Raw genomic sequence first — 19,393 nt, forward strand, 5'->3', positions numbered from 1 at the left:
GGAATACATAAATATATATATAAATGTTCTTTATTAATATGAAATTGGGAAATTATTGTATCACAGCAGCCGGTTATCGTGCTATCCTTCTACATATCAACAGTAGATATACAGTTTGTCTACAGAATACACAATATTAGAAAAATATTAGAATACACAATAAATATACTAAACTGCAACGATTAAATTAAACATAAATGTGCAAAATTTGCTGCTGTTTTGGTTTTAAATTAAATTAAATGTGGTAGTGGTAATTTGTCATGTGGAAGTTATTGAAGGAAATAAATATGAGTCCAAATGAAGCGGATAAAATAAGAAAAAAGGGGTAAATCATGATTGGATTACACTTAAAATGGGGAATGGGTGTTCAAAATCACACGGAAACAGTTATCAAGTTTGGAGTGTGATATCACTTCCTCCACTCAACGACATGGTGGCGCTGCCTTCTTCCAATGGAGGAGAATCATTCATCAAGCCAGTAACGTGGCAAAAGCTATAACCTCTACTCATCAAGAACACTTTCCCTTTCAATATAATGAGGGCCATTTCCTTCATTATAACATCTTTCGAATCAAATATATTAAACGAGTACGAAGAGTACACATCTTGTTAGTGCATTTGTTACATTTTACTCAAAAGTAACTTAACCATGTCATGTTATCTGCAATAAAGCTCATTGACCACACACGGCAGATACTGGGTTTCACCTAGTCCTGATCTAGTGACGTAGTATTAAATATTGATAAAGACTACTTATGGCGGGGGTGGGGATGTGGATGGGTCCAACAACACAGGACTTTTAACCACGAGATGGAGAGATGAGGTTTTCGTGCCTAAACATAACTGTATGTGTCGTCCCAACTGATAGGAAACTACTAACTACTAATAACTTGGTCACAAACATTACTATCAAATTTCCAATTAAAATTCATTTGTTTTAAAGTCATGCTTAGCAAAACAAAACAAAAATCTGTGTATGAGAATTAATAGATTTACATTTCTGGAATATTTCACCAACTGCCATGAGACTGTCTGATACATTCTCTGTCTGATGGATGAAATGAATGAAATATGAGAGCCATGATTGGCACTTCAATGCACCATCTAAATGTTGTGTCTTCAAGAAATTACGGCAAGTTATTTCAAATAAGACAGGACGTCCAGGTTTTAAAGTAATGGTCCAAATGTCACAGTTTAACTTTATAAATGCTAATGGCACTATCCATCAAAATCAGTTCTTCTTCCAGCTTGACTTCAAACCTCATAGACAAACTACTGATGTCTGAAATAACAGGGACAAGCCTAGCCTCAAAGCTTGCTCAAGGATGACTGCATAGTGAGTTTGTTGGATATATCCTGGAGCCATAAGCAAATACTTTAAACATACAAAACCTGAAAACCACAAAGTAAATGCAACTTCTTTAAGCACTTTGCAGATCACACCACAGGTCATGCTCCAGCAGGAAAAGCAAATCTTGACTAATAACTTTCCAAAGCAAACAGAGAGAGACAGTTTAGACATGTCAGAGCTCACATACAGCATATACTCAAACGACTGATTACATAGAAATGTAATCATGCATGTCTACCTTTGATTCATATGTTGAAATCTTATCAACCTGCTTTGAATCATAAATGCTATACTCACTAACCAATAACTGTGTGTTTGTTCACAGATTGAAATTGATAAAAAATACCAGAACCAGACATGTGGACTCTGCGGAAACCTTGACGGTGTAGCCAATGATTATGTGAAAGATGGTAAGATCCTCTTCAGTGTTCTCAATGTGTGAAACAGATTCCTTAATATGAGCCATGCATGCGATATGATTGAATTGAATACTAATCAATACTTTAATATTAAAGTGAAAATGTACCTAATTTATTAATGTAATTTTTGCATTTTCAAAAGATAATTAAAATACCTAGCTTTTTATATAGTTCATGTTCATTTTAACGGTATCATTGTTAATGTTTTGAGATCGTAATGCAATATTGTTTTTTTTAACTGTAGTTTTGTGTTTGTGTGAGTGGAACTGCAAGCATGTATTTGAACAGAATGACAATATACTTAGTATAAGTATATATAGTTAACGAGAAACACCCCATCAGTGGGTTAACCAAACAACAGCTTGATACTATGACTAATGCTTCAGATATTTCCAATTGACAATTTTCACAAGTTTCCAAGCACTGCATTAGTGCAAATAGTTTACAACATGCGACCTCAGGTGAAACAAACATACTGTTGCTTCAAGATGTATTATACTTTTCAATCCATTCAAGGTTATAGCACCTAGAGCTATTGACTATTGCAAGGCCTTTTAGAAAATATTGACTTTTACCTAAGAAATCTAACTAACGATCTAACTTGAAAATAGTTTTTTAAACACATGTTCCATTACTATTTGATTGATTGATTGTCAAAAACACTGCCACATTTTGGTCAACAAATATAACGATTCCGATATGCAAAACAATAATAAAAAGTAGTAGAAGAAAAAAGATTAAATATTTGCAAAATACTAATAAAATAAAATCCCCCAAAACATACATATTTTTACTGTGTATGTTTGTTCTTTTTATTAACAATTTATTCCAAGTACCCTCCACCATCTGCCACTTATTTCTCAGTCCAGTGCAAGGAGCTGAAAGAAATTGTTTCTTGTTTGACTTGAAACAGTTGAAAGTTCCCAAAAAATGTTACAAACCTAATTGCAACTTTTTATTGCTGTATAATCCCGGTGAGCATTGTTGTGTGACTGTACAGGAGCTCTGCAGTCGGTGGCGGACTACGCTGACAGCTACAAGGTGGACGATCCAACGGAGAGTTGTGAGGAGCCGGAGCTCAACCCTGTCCTGAGCTGTGGCAATAAGGTACCTCTTCACTCAATAACACTCCAAACAGACATTAAACATCTCATATGCATGGAGGAGGGGATGCTGTTGTGTCTGTGTTTTTTTCTTCAACTTTGGCAAACGTAACATCCATTGTCAACCGCTTATCCTGAATTCATACCCCTGGAGACGTGTCCAGGTCTATTACAGGGCTGACATGTAGAAAATCAGTGATAAGTCACCACACAAATCAGTCACAATACATTCATCCATACTGTTAAGTATGGGGGGCTGGAGCCGATCCCATGCCTGGACAGGTCTCCATTCAATCACAGGGCTGACATGTAGAGACAGACAGTAGAGTTCTCAACGGGCCTGAAAATTACGACCCGACCCAGCCCGTGGCTTTTAAACCCCGGACCCGATGTAACCCGACATATCAACATGGATTTTTTGCCCGAACCTGGCCCGCGGCCCGACGCCCCCCTTCTTTTTTTTTTTCTCATACACGTATTATCACGACCAGAAGACGGCGACGGTGAATTCACCTGCGGCAAGTTTACTTTTCACCAACTCCATCTACTTCTCCAGGCGAAAGGCATGCACGCAGTGGCGTCAGGTCTGCCCCCGCCCCTCTCCATGATGCACGTTACACGCAGCAGCCAGACTTTCTTTACGGTGAACAGCAGCAATGATTAATACACTGAGCGGAAAAAATTAAGCCCGACGTCCGACCCGACCCCATTCACTTACTTATATTTTAGACCCGAACCTGTCCCGAACCCGTGGGTCCCGTTAGGTTTGTCGGGTTCGGTCTATCACAAGGCTGACATTTAGAGACAGACAGGTAACCAGTCTATCACAGGGCTTACATGTAGAGACAGACAGGTAACCGGTCTATCACAGGACTGACATGCAGAGACTGACAGGTCGCCAGTCTATCACAGGGCTGACATGTAGAGACAGACAGGTAACCAGTCTATCACAGGGCTGACATGTAGAGACAGACAGGTAACTAGTCTATCACAGGGCTGACATGTAGAGAAAGACAGGTAGCTAGTCTATCACAGGGCTGAGATGTAGAGACAGACAGGTAACCAGTCTATCACAGGGCTGACATGTAGAGACAGACAGGTAACCAGTCTATCACAGGGCTGACATTTAGAGACAGACAGGTAACCGGTCTGTCACAGGACTGACATGTAGAGACTGACAGGTCGCCATTCTATCACAGGGCTGACATGTAGAGACAGACAGGTAACCAGTCTATCACAGGGCTGACATGTGGAGACAGACAGGTAACCAGTCTATCACAGGGCTGACATATAGAGACAGACAGGTAACCAGTCTATCACAGGGCTGACATGTAGAGACAGACAGGTAACCAGTCTATCACAGGGCTGACATGTAGAGACAGACAGGTAATCGGACAAACCTAACGGGACCCACGGGTTCGGGACAGGTTCGGGTCTAAAATATAAGTAAGTGAATGGGGTCGGGTCGGACGTCGGGCTTAATTTTTTCCGCTCAGTGTATTAATCATTGCTGCTGTTCACCGTAAAGAAAGTCTGGCTGCTGCGTGTAACGTGCATCATGGAGAGGGGCGGGGGCAGACCTGACGCCACTGCGTGCACGCCTTTCGCCTGGAGAAGTAGATGGAGTTGGTGAAAAGTAAACTTGGCGCAGTGGCGTCAGGTCTGCCCCCGCCCCTCTCCATGATGCACGTTACACGCAGCAGCCAGACTTTCTTTACGGTGAACAGCAGCAATGATTAATACACTGAGCGGAAAAAATTAAGCCCGACGTCCGACCCGACCCCATTCACTTACTTATATTTTAGACCCGAACCTGTCCCGAACCCGTGGGTCCCGTTAGGTTTGTCGGGTTCGGTCTATCACAAGGCTGACATTTAGAGACAGACAGGTAACCAGTCTATCACAGGGCTTACATCTAGAGACAGACAGGTAACCGGTCTATCACAGGACTGACATGCAGAGACTGACAGGTCGCCAGTCTATCACAGGGCTGACATGTAGAGACAGACAGGTAACCAGTCTATCACAGGGCTGACATGTAGAGACAGACAGGTAACTAGTCTATCACAGGGCTGACATGTAGAGAAAGACAGGTAGCTAGTCTATCACAGGGCTGAGATGTAGAGACAGACAGGTAACCAGTCTATCACAGGGCTGACATGTAGAGACAGACAGGTAACCAGTCTATCACAGGGCTGACATTTAGAGACAGACAGGTAACCGGTCTGTCACAGGACTGACATGTAGAGACTGACAGGTCGCCATTCTATCACAGGGCTGACATGTAGAGACAGACAGGTAACCAGTCTATCACAGGGCTGACATGTGGAGACAGACAGGTAACCAGTCTATCACAGGGCTGACATATAGAGACAGACAGGTAACCAGTCTATCACAGGGCTGACATGTAGAGACAGACAGGTAACCAGTCTATCACAGGGCTGACATGTAGAGACAGACAGGTAATCGGTCTATCACAGGACTGACATGTAGAGACTGACAGGTCGCCGGTCTATCACAGGGCTGACATGTAGAGACAGACAGGTAACCAGTCTATCACAGGGCTGACATGTAGAGAAAGACAGGTAGCTAGTCTATCACAGGGCTGAGATGTAGAGACATACAGGTAACCAGTCTATCACAGGGCTGACATGTAGAGACAGACAGGTAACCAGTCTATCACAGGGCTGACATTTAGAGACAGACAGGTAACCGGTCTGTCACAGGACTGACATGTAGAGACTGACAGGTCGCCATTCTATCACAGGGCTGACATGTAGAGACAGACAGGTAACCAGTCTATCACAGGGCTGACATGTAGAGACAGACAGGTCACCAGTCTATCACAAGGCTGACATGTAGAGACAGACAGGTAACTAGTCTATCACAGGGCTGACACGTAGAGACAGGCAGGTAACCAGTCTATCACAGGGCTGACATTTGGAGACAGACAGGTAACCAATCTATCACACAGCTGACATGTAGAGACAGACAGGTAACCAGTCTATCACAGGGCTGACATGTGGAGACAGACAGGTAACCAGTCCATCACACAGCTGACATGTAGTGACAGACAGGTAACCGGTCTATCACAGGACTGACATTTAGAGACTGACAGGTCGCCAGTCTGTCACAGGGCTGACATGTAGAGACAGACAGGTAACCAGTCTATCACAGGGCTGACATGTAGTGACAGACAGGTAACCAGTCTATCACAGGGCTGACATGTAGAGACAGACAGGTCACCCGTCTATCACAGGGCTGACACGTAGTGACAGACAGGTAACCAGTCTATCACAAGGCTGACATGTAGAGACAGACAGGTAACCAGTCTATCACAGGGCTGACATGTGGAGACAGACAGGTCGCCATTCTATCACAGGGCTGACATGTAGAGACAGACAGGTAACCAGTCTATCACAGGGCTGACATGTGGAGACAGACAGGTAACCGGTCTATCACAGGACTGACATGTAGAGACTGACAGGTCGCCAGTCTGTCACAGGGCTGACATGTAGAGACAGACAGGTAACTAGTCTATGTCTTTTTTGTGTGAAATGAACAACTTATCCCTAACACTGAATTTTTCATAAATTATACTTAATAACCCAAATAAAAACATTTCACGCCGGTGCGTCTTTTACGTATTCCGAAGGTGCCCGTTTTATCTTGGATGGGCTTGGATTCGGACATTACTACATTTCAGGATTTCCAATGGTAACAGATAAGGTCATGATAATAATCATCTTGCTTTATTATTATTAGCACTACCATCTCCTCAAACTAAACAAGCAGCGTCTCGGAGCTGTCATTTTCCTAAATGAGCCGCGGGACTCGATGTTTCGCGCTGTAGGGGATTTAAAAAAGTGACGTGAGTGGAAGGGCGGCGCTGGGGCAGAGTGTGTGTGAGTGAGTCGGAGACAGAACGGGAGAGAGATAAGCAGCAGAAAACTGCTCAGAAAAATCAAAATTCTTTGACATAAAGCAACTTTTTTTTTTACAGTAACGCAAATAGTTACTTTCCCTAGTTACTTTTATTATAAAGTAATTCAGTTACTAACTCAGTTACTTTTTGGAACAAGTAGTGAGTAACTATAACTAATTACTTTTTTAAAGTAACGTTCCCAACACTGGTAGTAAATCACTGATAGGTCACCACCCAAATCAGTCACTATCCACCCATCCATCCTGTTGCTGTTAATTTGTAATTTGCTATCAGTTTTTCTTTTTTTATTAAAGCAAACATTTTGTTCAATTCAACCTACCTTCCTTGTGTTCTGTATTTAGTTTCTCTTTTTATTGTCTTTTTAGTGTCAACACAGTTGATATTAGACAAAGTCTAAATGCAGCCATTAACTGTAGTTCAGCAGGTTCAAGGGTTGTAGGTAGAACTCCAAAGTGGATTTTTATAATGGATTGATTTTTCTTTTTCAGCAATACTGTGATCAGATCTTCCGCAGTGCTCCATTCATTAATTGCCGGAACCGTCTGGATGTGGAAGCCTTCAGTAAAGCCTGCATGTCTGATATGTGCAACTCTGCAAACACAACCGATTTCTTCCTCTGCAAAACCATTTCGGAGTTCTCCAGAGAGTGTGCCCATGCAGGAGGCCAGCCCCAACAATGGAGGAATGCAACGTTTTGTCGTAAGGATGCTAAAAAAAACCTAAAGATAGTTGCTTTATGAATTACCAACACAGTCTCACAGCAGTGAGGAACTACTTCCTTAGTGTGACTAAGGAAGAAAAACATCACAAGCGCATGAGTTCAAAACAGTTGTTATGCTGTGTGTGAACATACGCAAATTGTTTTTTTTGCGGGGCAACCACCACGCAGTGCGATTAACGCGAGACACACCATGCAAATTAGAAAAATATGCAGAATTTGTAGCATTTGGGTATTCGTGCAAGTTGAAGTATTTCAGCTTGAGTGACAAATTCATATGACGCTGTGGCATGAAAGCCTCTCAGCGTTGAGATTCTCCTCCTGTCCTTTGACATTGTGATATTAGACATGGGGGAACCAAATGTTGTCTCCTTTGGTCCCACAGAGGTCTACAATAGTAGCTCACATTAGTCCAGAGACCAGACCAGACTATGTGGAGAAACCAGAGACTGTCTGTGGTCCCCCAGACGTCTACAATAGTCACTCACATTAGTCCAGAGACCAGACCAGACTATGTGGAGAAACTAGAGACTGTCTGTGGTCCAAACAACAAGGTCTCTGCTGTGTTTATGTCTAGATGATCTTATTTGGAGGGCTGCACGGTGGTGTGGTGGGTAGCACTGTAGCCTCACAGGGAGAGGGTCCCGGGTTTGATTCCCGGGTCGGGTCCGGGACCCTGAATACAGGATAAGCGATAGACGATGGATGGACCTAATTTGGAGTGTTGATGGAGCAGCTACAATGTTAGCATAGCTATATAACACCCGAACAGACTCCGTTCAGAAAATAAGCATTTTAAAAGTAGTAAGTTTGTCGTCTTGCAGACAGACCCAACAAAGCATGACTTCACACTTTTTATTGATCACCATCATTATGGAGTTATTTCAGCATCCTTTTCATCTGGTTATTGATATTAAATCACAGCTACATAGTTTTATTTTGGTTCATCCAGCTGTGGTAAACCAGCAGACGTGGGTTTTGCTAGATCCAGTGAATCCAGCTTGGTGAAATCCACCGAGCACCTCTGGATGATGTCATGAACTCAGACAGGATGGTGTCTGGTTTCCTGGTGGATCTGGGACTTTGACATGTACAAAGCAGCAATAGTGGTGATTTCAGCCATGATGGGGCCGTGGTTGGTGCCCACATGGAACTAAGCCCCGCCTCCTCCCTGACGTGCAAATGTTCCCGCGGATAAACTTGCACGGGTAACGCAAGGTGAAAATTTGCTTCGCATTTGAACGCACCCTTAGGGTTAGGCTGTCTCATGGTTGAAAGTCAAAATAATTGACCATTTCAAGACTGTGTTGAAATGTCAGATGGCATGTTATTTGCCTCATATTTTGCAAAAAATGTTTGACTTGTCACTGGTCCAGCAGCATTAAAGAGCTTGTCTCCACAGATGTGACGTGTCCGTACAACATGCAGTACACCGAGTACAGCAGTTCCTGTGCTGACAGCTGCTCCACCCCTCAGGCCAGCCAGACGTGTAACAACCACTACAGTGACGGCTGCCATTGCCCTCCTGGTATCCACACACTTCCTACTCTCAAGTGTATGCACGATATGCAAGCCCTGTCTCATGACAGCAATGATTATTATCTGTCCTCTCCTCAGGAACCGTCATCAATGACATCAGTGACACTGGCTGCATTGCAGTGAGTCAGTGTCCATGTCGGCACAACAACAAAGTCTACAAGTCTGGAGAGTCCTTCTCTTCCAAATGTAGATCCTGGTAAGAAAAGAGTTATGTTTAAAGTTATGTTTGAAGTCACTCAGTTATTTATTTATTTATTTATTCAAGTTTTAGATAATGAATAAACACATCTTCCCGGTTTATGATGAGTGAATAAAAGATTAGGACATGTAGGCTGACATGTAGAGACAGAGAGGTCCCCATTCTACATGTCTTTGGACTGTGGGAGGAAGCCACATGTAGAGACAGACAGGTAACCAGTCTATCAATAATAGTAGCAGTATTAACAGTAGGAGTAGTATTTGTAGTAGTAGTAATATTAACAGTAGTAGTAGTAGTAGTATTAATAGTAGTAGTATATTGACAGTAGTAGTAGTATTAACAGTAGTAGTAGTAGTAGTAGGAGTAGTATTAACAGTAGTAGTAGTAGTATAAGCAGCAGTAGTAACAGTAGCAGCAGTAGTAACATTAGCAGAAGTAGTAGTGTAGTAGGCTAGTAGCATTAACGGATTAACGGTAGTAGTAATATTAGCAGTAGTAGTATTAACAGTAGTTGTAATGTTAACAGTCGTGTTAGTATTAAAAGTAATGTTGGTATTAACAGTAGTAGTAGCATTAGCAGTAGTAGTAATATTAACAGTAGTAGTAGTATTAACAGTATTAGTAGTAGTAGCAGTAGTATTTACCAGTAGTAGTATTTACCAAAAGTTTTTTTTTTGCAGTAGCAGTACTACTGCAAAAAAAAAAAAAAAGATGGATTACAGATGTGTGTGTGTGTGTGTGTGTGTGCTGTTAGTGTGTGTCAGAGTGGACAGTGGAATTGTACAGAGGATTGTCAAGGAATCTGCTCCGTGGAGGGAGGGGCTCACATCAACACCTTTGATGGAAAGGCCTACACCTTCCATGGAGACTGCTCCTACGTCCTGGCTCTGGTACGTCATGATCTGCAACCACATACATCAAGGACTATGGGAATTCAATGCAATGTTATTTATAGTGTCTTATCACAACAAAAGTTATCTCAGGACACTTTCCACACAGAGCAGGACTAGAACACACTCAGGATTTTTAAAGTCACTGAATTTCAAAGTCCCAACATCACCAGGAGCAAAGTGCTACAGCCCAAATTCCAGCATGGTACTCTGTAAAAGTGAGTCTGCAACAGTTAACAACAGGAAGTAGACTGTGTCAGTGGTCGTAGCCATGGTGACATCATTCATTGGTTTGTGGAGTACAGGTTTGAAAACCTGAGCTCGACATTTTGGCGGGCGCCATCTTAGAATGTTTGCAACTAGCGAAGGAAGTCACCATATTTGGTGACCAAGGCCTAAAGCATCCCCTGCTTTCTGGTCTGTTGGACTCTAAGTGGACCATAATGTACTAAATGAACATCATGCTGGATTGAAGAAGACTTGAAACTAGAGACTGAGAGCATAAACTCTTTAAAAACTCTTTAAACTGTTTACTGAGATAATAAATCAATAGAGAATTAGGCTAATTTTCTCATTGACTATGCTATGAGACTTCTTTTTTCAACCAGAGGAGACGCCCCCTGATGGCCAGTAGAGAGAATGCAAGCTGGAAAGAATAGATATCAAATCAAAAACATGCAACAAACAAATAAAACATATACTAAAACCATCCATTAACATACATAAATAATAAAAATCACACACGATGCCTTCTGACACGTACATACCAGTTATGCCATTTTATACCAGCAGGACACTGACAGACATACTGCATGCTATGATGGATCAATTTACCATTTAGTAAACAGTGACTTTTGAGCGTGCCCCAAAAAGTTCCTGTTTATAGTTGGTGACATTAGTCTGTCACTAGTGGTCAGCCTTTTACTCATTGAAGTTAAAGTTTTGTCGCAATGTGTGTTTCAGGCAGGTGATGGCTCCACTGTTCTGGGGGACCTGGTCAAGTGTGGTCTGGCTGAAAGTAGGACCTGCCTCCGAGCTGTGACCCTGAGTTTATTCAGCAAATCTGTGGTAAATTGCACACACACACAAATACACACACACACACGCATATATTTTTTACTATAAGTAATGCAGGTGCCCCCTCCAGTGAAAAAAAATGTTGTACGATTGTCAATGGGGATTGAAAAATATTGTTTAAATTGTGCCATGAATTACACAATGATGTCTGTCAATGTGTAAATAAAGTTTCATTTAGTGGTCTAACTGTTGAATTATGATGCTACTGCAAAATTGTAGCAGCTGATAAAAGATGTGTAAACATGGAATTCAAACGAAATTGCGGTGTCGTTGACCACCATGTCACGCACCTTTCGGTATCCATGACAATGACTTTGCTACTCTGTTCTTTCACAAATTACAATGTTGAACAGATCTATATCCAACTTGAAACTACTTTTATATTTTCATCCATCCACTATTGAACGCTGACTTTCCTGTTAAGGGTCACAGCGACTTTTAGAATAATATATAATATCAAGGTTGTGCCACCCTCACCAACATGGTGCACCAAGCAGGTTTAAACAACATCTGAGAATTAGTTGTAAATATTGTTGGACTGTTTGAGATCATCTAAAATGTGTCTTTCCACCATGTGTCAGGTTGTTAAAATCCAAGCAACCGGGCAGGTCTATGTGAACCAGATTCTCTCTCAGCTTCCACTGTTTACACGTGAGTTGTTTCAAATTATAACACAGAAGACACAGCATGATAGAAAACATAAACATTTTTTTTTAAAGAAAAAAGACCCTCAGATACAGCCCTATTTGATGTACTCAAGTTAAGAATAAAAAAAAATTACAGCAGGAATAAAAAGTTTTGAATTTGTATTGATGTGGTAGATACACATAAATGAAGTGACTCATATAAAGATAAGAAGATGGACATGAGGATGGCTTGAGCTCAGTGTTTGCATGTTGAATTCATTGTTCTATGTCCTGACTGCTGCAGCGGAGGTTAGTGCCTTCAGGCCATCGTCCTTCTACATCTCTGTAAGCGTCAAGGTCGGCCTTCACGTGATGGTCCAGCTGTCCCCCGTGATGCAGGTCTATATCATAGCTGACACTTCACTTAAAGGAAACCTCTCTGGTATGTTTCAGCTTTGGAAAAATGCCTCCAGAATTGACAAATGATAATCCAACTGTTATATTCAGTAAAAAAAAGATTGTTAAATGTTAGTATCTGTGTAAATGTGTGTCACAACAGGTTTGTGTGGGAACTTCAACAACAAAATGAGTGATGACTTCCTGGTGAAGAGTGGGCTGGTGGAGGGCACCGCTGGAGAGTTCGCCAACACGTGGAAAATGAGAGCCGGCTGCCCCGACATCAAAGCCCGCTACGGCAGCCCCTGTTCCCAAAGTGTCAGCAAGGGTATGGCTAGAGGATGTTCCAATGAACCCACACCATATGAATAAAACTAGACCCAGTCCCAGTCCTAGTCGCAGTCCCATGGCAGGTCACAAAAGAGCCACAAAATGCAATCTACTGGTTTTGTGTACAGGGATTTGAAGTGTCGCTCTGCGGTTGATGCATCCAACACGGGACCTTAAACTACCAGACCAGTGTCCACACTAATGTCACCTCACTAAGAATGTTTTGTTGCCAAAACTAACTGTGTAGTGTAAAGTAGTCCCAATGTCAGAACCAGAAGTCGCTCTGCATGAAACTAATAGATAAGATTTAATGACTGTGCTGCCTCACCACAGAGTTAACCAGAGTTAAAATAAATGTCAGTTAACCCTGACATGTTCAGGTCATGTGATGTTTTGTGGCTTCACTTCTGTATGTTTCTGTCTGGCAGAGAGTTATGCCAAGTACTGGTGCTCCAAACTAACGGACCCCAATGGAGTGTTTGCCCCCTGCCACTCTGTTCTCAGCCCGAAGACCTACAAAGATGTAAGTGTGCACACACAAAAGCTGTGATGACAGCCGAGCTGCTGTCCCCTGTTAACGTGTCCATGCTGCATCACCTTACAGAACTGCATGTACGACAGCTGTAACTGTGAGAGCAGTGAGGACTGCATGTGTGCTGCCGTCTCCTCGTATGTCTACGCCTGTTCAGTGGCAGGAGTCCACATCCATGGCTGGAGGAACAACATCTGTGGTGAGTTTTATTGTGGTAAAAGAGGTATTTTAGAGATTAACTCTAAAATAATATACCCAAAACGAATCAGGCATAGCTCCCAAATCATAAGTCTTATATAGATCTGGTGTCATTTAAAAGGTAAGAAGCTAAGGGATGTGAAGTCACTGCAACTAAATTAAGCTTAAAAAAAATGAATTAATAAAAAATTAAGAGCAATGACGGAAAAAACTACTTCTTTGTCTTCACTTGTAAATATGCATTTGGTGAAAATTCACTAAAATACAACATTTATGACACAATTTCTAAAGATATACTCAGGCGGTCTCAGTGTTTTGGCCATGTTTACATGTTGACTGTTTTACTTATGCATTATTTTCATAAAGTCATGTTACCCCCTACAGACGGCACTCGTTTTCAGGAGGTTAATGACATTTAATGAAATGATTGTTGTGTTTACGTAGGCGCAGTTGCAGCTTCTGCATCCTCTGATTTATCTACATGACAAATGTATGAATCTAACAATTCTTCTGCTCAAATTTTTACTCTCTCGTTAGGCAAATTCAGTGCATCATGTGCAGCGGAAACAGTGTACGCATACAACATGACCAGCTGCGGCCGTACCTGTCGCTCCCTCAGCCAGATCGACTACTCGTGCAGTGTCAGTTTCGCCAGTGTGGACGGCTGCGGCTGTTCCGAGGGAACGTACATGAACGAACATGGACGTTGTGTGACCAGAGCAAAGTGTCCCTGTTACGATAAAGACACCATGATTCCTCCTGGACAGACGATCAGCAAAGATGGCTCCACATGGTAAAGAGAGAGTGGAATGATGTCAGCTGGCCGTTAGTGGTCATGTAAATAACGGCCAACAGTTTATTTAATCGTGAGCCGTAAATTGAGAATATGTAAGGGATGTTTTTGTCAAATTATACATTTTACACGTTGCATTCAAACACTCAAACAAAATGGAGAAATGTGGACATACTGTACGTAACTAGTACCACTGTATGTATCCTGAGACGCTATTGTTAAGTAACACAACATGCTGATGAATTCTAGAATAATTCACAATCTCTAGAATCGATTCAGCATAGTACAGCATACACGAAGACCCAGTGTTGATATGTTATTATAAAAGTATTTATATTTCAAATACAAACTAAAGCTTTTAGTAACAATGGCTTCTTCAGTCCACTAGATGGTGCTGAGTTTTTTCAGGAGCTTGATGCAGCATTTGTGACCATTCATGTTGGTCAGTCTGTCTGATTGACTGACAAACACATTTTGCTGTAATAAAAACAAAGTGAAAACTTCATCTTATTAGATAAAACAGACTGTTTCTGCTTGTGTTTATCAGATCCAACTGTCCCTCTACCGCCCTCCAAATATGGTTACTTATGTTCAACAGTTGCAAAACTCCATGATGGCAACGGACAAATGCTGAATTTATGTATTTTCACAGTCTTAGACTTATCAGTCTTAACAGTTATAGGACTTATAGACTTGCAAAATAATTTATCTTCAAATGTGTTATTCATGGTACACTGCCAACACGATCAAAAAATGAATTATCGCTCACCGTTGACTTCCCTACATATTCTTTACAAAATAATGTCCCATGGGGAACACAGGAAGGGGCGGGACTTTACCTATACAAATAGCATTTTACCCCGAAAAGGATAAACACACACAAAGGTAGTCCAGGGGAAGTTGGAGGACAATGGAGCCATTGATGAACAAAGAAGATGCTAACTGATGACATGAACTCTTATTTCCATAGTGTCTGCAGACAGGGAGCTCTCACCTGCCCGGGAGGCACACAACTACAATGTAGGTTTCCACATATATTCTCAAATCCTTATAACTGTGTTTTCAATGCTTTACTGTAGAATAAAATTGAGTGAGTCAAGCGAATTAAATTCTCTTACACATCATGAATCTAAACTCTGTACAGTACAAGCTGACCAGGAATTATGCACATGACATGTTGAAGTTGGACATGATCATCTTTATCATACATTTATTCCTACCACCCAGCGCCGCCGTCATGCCGCCCCCCCATGGTTTACTTTGACTGCGCCGCTGTTCCCCCTGGGACCACTGGGACTGAGTGTCAGAAGAGCTGCAGCACTCTGGACATGGATTGTGTAAGTACACTATCGCACTCACACACACACACACACACACACACACACACACACACACACAGGTCTAACATAGTGTACATCCACCAGCCCTGCTTGGCTCACACCCTCCACTTTGGTTGGATGCAGATCACTACAGGTTGTGTATCAGGCTGCAAGTGCCCCGATGGCCTGGTGTCAGATGGAACAGGAGGCTGCATCAACGAGACCAGCTGTCCATGTCTGCACAACGGAAATGTCTACCAGCCTGGGCAGACGCTGACTGTGGACTGCAACACCTGGTCAGTACAGTGTTTTACATAAACATAGAATCAGTACAATAAAGAAATGCACATACAAAATATTTCTCTCGCAGAGGTTTGAATAACAATTTCAAATTACTTTTGAAAAATATACAAATAGAACAAACGATATTTGAAACATTTGAAAAAGCATGTTGAAATAATGAAAACACAAAGATAAGAAAGAATGGAAAGAAGTTGTTTTCTTTATGTCAAATATCAAGTAATTTACTCATCAGTGGGCAGAATATGTCTGTCTTTAGCAAGTTGCTTTGTTGAGCTCAACTCACTTCCATCCTGTTTGTGATTATTGATTCATTTTGTAATCCTTTTTTTTTTTTTGTAATCCTTTTTAATTGTGTGGTGCGTGTCTCCACAGCTACTGCAGTGGAAGGAAGTTCACATGTACAACAAAAGTGTGTGATGAAATCTGTGTTATCTATGGCGACGGTCACTACATCACATTTGATGATAAGAGGTTTGACTTCAACGGAGATTGTGGATACACACTCCTTCAGGTAAAGTGACTGAGGGACGGATGTGAATAGAACTGTAGTCTCTAAGATGTTAGACCTTTGGTTACCAAGGAAACATTGGAGGTTTTTAGCAGCTAGGCCTATGCTGTGAGAACAGAGAAGGGACTTATGTAACCGTTTACAGTGCAGTTACACAAATCCACATAGTTTATTGTTTATGTTTTAATTTGTCAATGAGTGAGAGAGTAGCTTTCCACTTACTTTGATGAGGAATGGGAGGTGTGCAAAGAACCCTTCTGCAAAGATGATTTCATTCAATCATTTTGGATGAATGATCATGGTCACAAATTGGCTTTTCATAATAAAAGTACCTGGTCTCAAAAGAATTACGCACAACAAAACTGTATTGTGAATTATGTTTCCACTGAACTTATCTTGTCAGTTTGCTCTTGACGTATCATAAAGTATAAGTACATATCACAAAGAGGCTGTGGAAGTCCATGTAGGGAGGAGGTCTGTGTGGTGGCCGCATCACAAAAATCCAGGACTTTAACCCAGGAGACTGTATGTCCTGTGTAAATAAAAGTCGTTTTGCTGCCTAAACGTCGCAAAGTGCTTTTGTTGCATTTTGGTTATGTTTCAATTCCTTGGTAATTTTAACCCAAACCATGGATTTTTTTACTCAACCTAACCAAGTAGTTTTGTAGTGGTTTGTTTTGTTTGTTGTGTTTCAGACTGGGGGGATTAGCACCCCAGGAGAGGGAGCTATCTGGGCATCAAATAGCAGTACGGTAGCAGTAACTTAATACATCTAGGAACAGAAAAACAGTGCGGGAATGGCTAAGCCTGCCGCTATAAATAAAAATGACTATATAGAGAATTATTTACTGAATGCATATGAAAAAATACAGAGCAATAATTTCTAATGGGGTTTGATTTCATGAACATTTTCTAACTGGTGTCCAATAATTGCATGTTCTCATACTTCCTCAGGACTACTGCGGCATCAGTCAGAGCAATGGCAGCTTCAGAATCATCACTGAGAATGTTCCATGTGGAAGCACAGGGGCCACCTGCTCCAAGACCATCGATATCTTCATGGGGGTAAATGCAACACACGTACACTACATCGCAAAGTTAGACTATGATATTAAGGTTAAGGCTGCAGAACAATTATTGCTCTATGATGGATAAGCCTTATAATAAGATGCTTTGATGCGACAGCATTGAAAGTATTTATGGAGTGGGAGAAAAAGCACAATAGTCAAACTAAACTGATATTTATTTGCCACCAAAGTTGGAGGCATAAGACTAATTTGAAAACAAATATTCAATTCAATACTTTATTGTGGTTGGAATTTGTCTTGGTGCCAGTCAGGTTAAAAAGGCAATGCACACACAGGAACATACAGTACATAAAGGACAATCACATCGACCAGTGGCTCCCAAAAATGTCCCCCCAGTTTGAAAACCACTGAACAGACAATCATTCAACCAGTAAAAAGCAGTAAAAAGCTGTAGAGACCGTGTGCCGTGATACTCAAGTGGGATTTTTTACCCTTGAGGCAAATATGATAGAATTTCATTGCATGCTATAAAGCCAATGCTCACACTTTATAATAGAGGTGTTACAATTATCTTTCTAAATTAACAATCAATGGAAATGAGATTTAGATTTTGATCTTTAAAGTCAAAATCAGGATCTCCCTGACCCTCCCAGTTTTTTTCTCTTCATCCTTGCCAACTTGTGTGCGTCTGGAGGAAAAATAAAATCTTTGAAAATGGCACAGAGTGCTGCAGCTTTAGTGAACTTAAAGTGTAAGTTTGGCGGAAATTGAAAATAAAGCTATTTTCTGAATGAAAATACATCAACTAAGCCGTGGAGGAAGTAATTTTCGCTCATCACGCAGTTCAGAGCTAGCACGGGTGGGAGCTAGAGTCCAACATCGCAAACAGTGGGTTAGCATGGGGCCAACAGCCACACGCTTTCAAAATCGCATTTTTAAACCACTAACATTGCTCAAAACAGCGCCAAACCTCGTCAGCAGCTTGCTCTGGGTGTCTACACATAAAACGAAGCACCAACAACTCAGTTCATGAACCCGAAGTTTATAACAGAAGACAGTTAAGAACACTCACCAATTCTACCCCTGCCAGCTCCTCGCGAAGGATAGTCCGTAAGTGTCGATTACCGAACGCAGCTCTCGTGTTCCCGTGTGAGATCTCGCGTGACATGTATGTGCTTCAGATAAGGCTGCTGTCTTGAACTGATTGGAAGTGTATACAAACTATCCCGACGTTTTTACCCACCGTTATTAACTTATATTTGGCCAAACTGCCACTAATTTAAAAGTATACTCGTTTTATTCTGGGCGAAATCTTCAGTTTCACTTTCACTTTTGCATTGCGTTCGGTAATCGACACTTACGGACTATCCTTCGCGAGGAGCTGGCAGGGGTAGAATTGGTGAGTGTTCTTAACTGTCTTCTGTTATAAACTTCGGGTTCATGAACTGAGTTGTTGGTGCTTCGTTTTATGTGTAGACACCCAGAGCAAGCTGCTGACGAGGTTTGGCGCTGTTTTGAGCAATGTTAGTGGTTTAAAAATGCGATTTGAAAGCGTGTGGCTGTTGGCCCCATGCTAACCCACTGTTTGCGAATTTGGACTCTAGCTCCCGCCCGTGCTAGCTCTGAACTGCGTGATGAGCGAAAATTACTTCCTCCACGGCTTAGTTGATGTATTTTCATTCAGAAAATAGCTTTATTTTCAATTTCCGCCAAACTTACACTTTAATTTTTTATTATTTGTTATTTAGTGTATTATTTATCAAATGCCAGAAATATGTGGCTCCTGTCCCATTACATATTTGAAAATATTAAAAGATAAAAGTACATAAATTGATTCCATTACAAATTCAGAGGATCTATTCATGCTTGCATGCAATTTCTGTTGAATTAGTTTCTGTTATCAAGTCTGTTAGTTAAGTGGAGGACAACTGTAGTCAAAGAACTTTCTCCAAAAAACTACATTTCCCAATCCTGTTTTATTCCTTATGTATTATATTCTTTCCCATTGATAATAACAAGTCCTAACAACATGAGCTGAGCTTCATTTTTTAGCTCATTTTCTTAATAACTACAATACATGTTGAGGACCAGTCAGCTATGTTTAGCAGGTGATTCTGT

The 19,393-nt window shown here is 41.3% G+C and overlaps 1 protein-coding gene across 1 annotated transcript in view; it reads left to right on the plus strand.

Annotated features, from left to right (window-relative positions):
• Positions 1-19,393, plus strand: part of LOC311011045 (mucin-2-like) — a gene marked incomplete at both ends in the record, with an annotated part of 52,506 nt that overhangs the window by 17,583 nt on the left and 15,530 nt on the right. Inside the window, 18 exons of the mRNA XM_084005747.1 lie at positions 1,677-1,761; positions 2,771-2,877; positions 7,308-7,518; positions 8,940-9,065; positions 9,155-9,272; positions 10,030-10,165; positions 11,129-11,233; positions 11,824-11,893; positions 12,173-12,310; positions 12,428-12,592; positions 13,023-13,117; positions 13,199-13,325; positions 13,862-14,117; positions 15,088-15,137; positions 15,345-15,454; positions 15,581-15,732; positions 16,112-16,250; positions 17,202-17,312. Of these exons, the coding sequence (XP_083861873.1) occupies positions 1,677-1,761; positions 2,771-2,877; positions 7,308-7,518; positions 8,940-9,065; positions 9,155-9,272; positions 10,030-10,165; positions 11,129-11,233; positions 11,824-11,893; positions 12,173-12,310; positions 12,428-12,592; positions 13,023-13,117; positions 13,199-13,325; positions 13,862-14,117; positions 15,088-15,137; positions 15,345-15,454; positions 15,581-15,732; positions 16,112-16,250; positions 17,202-17,312 (2,301 nt within the window). The remainder of the gene's footprint in view (positions 1-1,676; positions 1,762-2,770; positions 2,878-7,307; positions 7,519-8,939; positions 9,066-9,154; positions 9,273-10,029; positions 10,166-11,128; positions 11,234-11,823; positions 11,894-12,172; positions 12,311-12,427; positions 12,593-13,022; positions 13,118-13,198; positions 13,326-13,861; positions 14,118-15,087; positions 15,138-15,344; positions 15,455-15,580; positions 15,733-16,111; positions 16,251-17,201; positions 17,313-19,393) is intronic.

The sequence above is a fragment of the Eutrigla gurnardus genome, assembly GCF_963514095.1.
Source record: "Eutrigla gurnardus genome assembly, chromosome: 1".
NCBI classification, from domain to species: Eukaryota; Metazoa; Chordata; class Actinopteri; order Perciformes; family Triglidae; genus Eutrigla; species Eutrigla gurnardus.